The 1124-nt window shown below is 59.8% G+C and overlaps 1 protein-coding gene across 1 annotated transcript in view; it reads left to right on the plus strand.

Moving 5' to 3' along the window:
* The window catches only part of LOC104836597 (potassium-transporting ATPase alpha chain 1-like), a gene marked incomplete at its 3' end in the record, with an annotated part of 7156 nt that overhangs the window by 3231 nt on the left and 2801 nt on the right, over positions 1-1124 (plus strand). The window contains exons 9-10 of the mRNA XM_010575267.1: positions 23-132; positions 562-696. Coding sequence (XP_010573569.1) covers positions 23-132; positions 562-696 — 245 coding nt within the window. The remainder of the gene's footprint in view (positions 1-22; positions 133-561; positions 697-1124) is intronic.

A 1124-nucleotide genomic window follows, 5' to 3' on the forward strand; every position in this document is an offset into this window, starting at 1 on the left:
CCAACCTCTACGTCCCACCTAGGTCAAAGCTTCGACCAATCGTCGGAGACGTGGACCATGCTGAGCCGCGTCGTCACCCTCTGCAATAGGGCCCAGTTCAAGCCGGGACAAGACAACGTCCCCGTGGCCAAGGTGGGACACATATAGGGTCCTATAGGGGATCTATAGGGGGCTGGGAGGGCTGTATAGGGACCCTATATGGGGCTGGAAGGGGCATCTAGGGACCCTCTGTGGGGCTTGGGAGAGCATGTAGGGACCCTCTATGGGGCTTTATATGGGGTTGGGAGAAATGTAGAGGGGCCAGGACTCCTATAGGGGCACTATATGGGGCTGGGAGGGGCATATAGGGGCCAGGATGCCTATAGGGGCTGGAAATGTCATATAGATGCCTATAGGAGCCCTATATGGGGCTGAAAGGGGAACACAAGGACCCCCATAGGCGCCCTATATAGGGCTCGGAAAGGCATATAGGGGCCAAGACCTCTCCCATAGGGGTGCTATGTAGGGTTATGGGCCCCTCACCCCCCCCAAGCCCCACCCGCTTAAGCCCCGCCCCTGCAGCGTGAGGTCATCGGTGACGCTTCGGAGACGGCGCTGCTGAAGTTCGCCGAGGTGACGGTGGGGTCGGTGTCGGAGGCGCGGGGACGGTTCCCCAAGGTGGCCGAGTTGCCCTTCAACTCCACCAACAAGTTCCAGGTGAGGGGGGACCCAAGAATCCGGGATGGGGATACCCAAGAATCTGGGTGGGGGACCCAAATATCTGGGATGGGTTCAGCTGGGGACCCAAATATCTGGGATGGGTTCAGCTGGGGACCCAGGTGTCCGGGAAGGGGACCCAGATATCTTGGATGAGGTCAGGAGAGGTCCCAAATATCTGGGATGGGGTCAGGAGGAGACCAGTCATCTGGGAAGGGGACCCAGATATCTGGGATGGGGTTCAGGAGGGGACCCAGGTGTCCGGGAGGGGGACCCAGATATCCGGGAAGGGGACCGAGGTGTCTGGGAAGGGGACCCAGATATCCAGGAAGGGGACCCAGATGTCCGGGACCCAGGTGTCCAAGAAAGGGACCCAGATATCTGGGATGGGGTCAGGAGAGGTCCCAAATATCTGGGATGGGTTCAGG

Source organism: Haliaeetus leucocephalus, unplaced genomic scaffold (genome assembly GCF_000737465.1).
Source record: "Haliaeetus leucocephalus isolate CR32 unplaced genomic scaffold, Haliaeetus_leucocephalus-4.0 Scaffold468, whole genome shotgun sequence".
Taxonomy (NCBI): Eukaryota; Metazoa; Chordata; class Aves; order Accipitriformes; family Accipitridae; genus Haliaeetus; species Haliaeetus leucocephalus.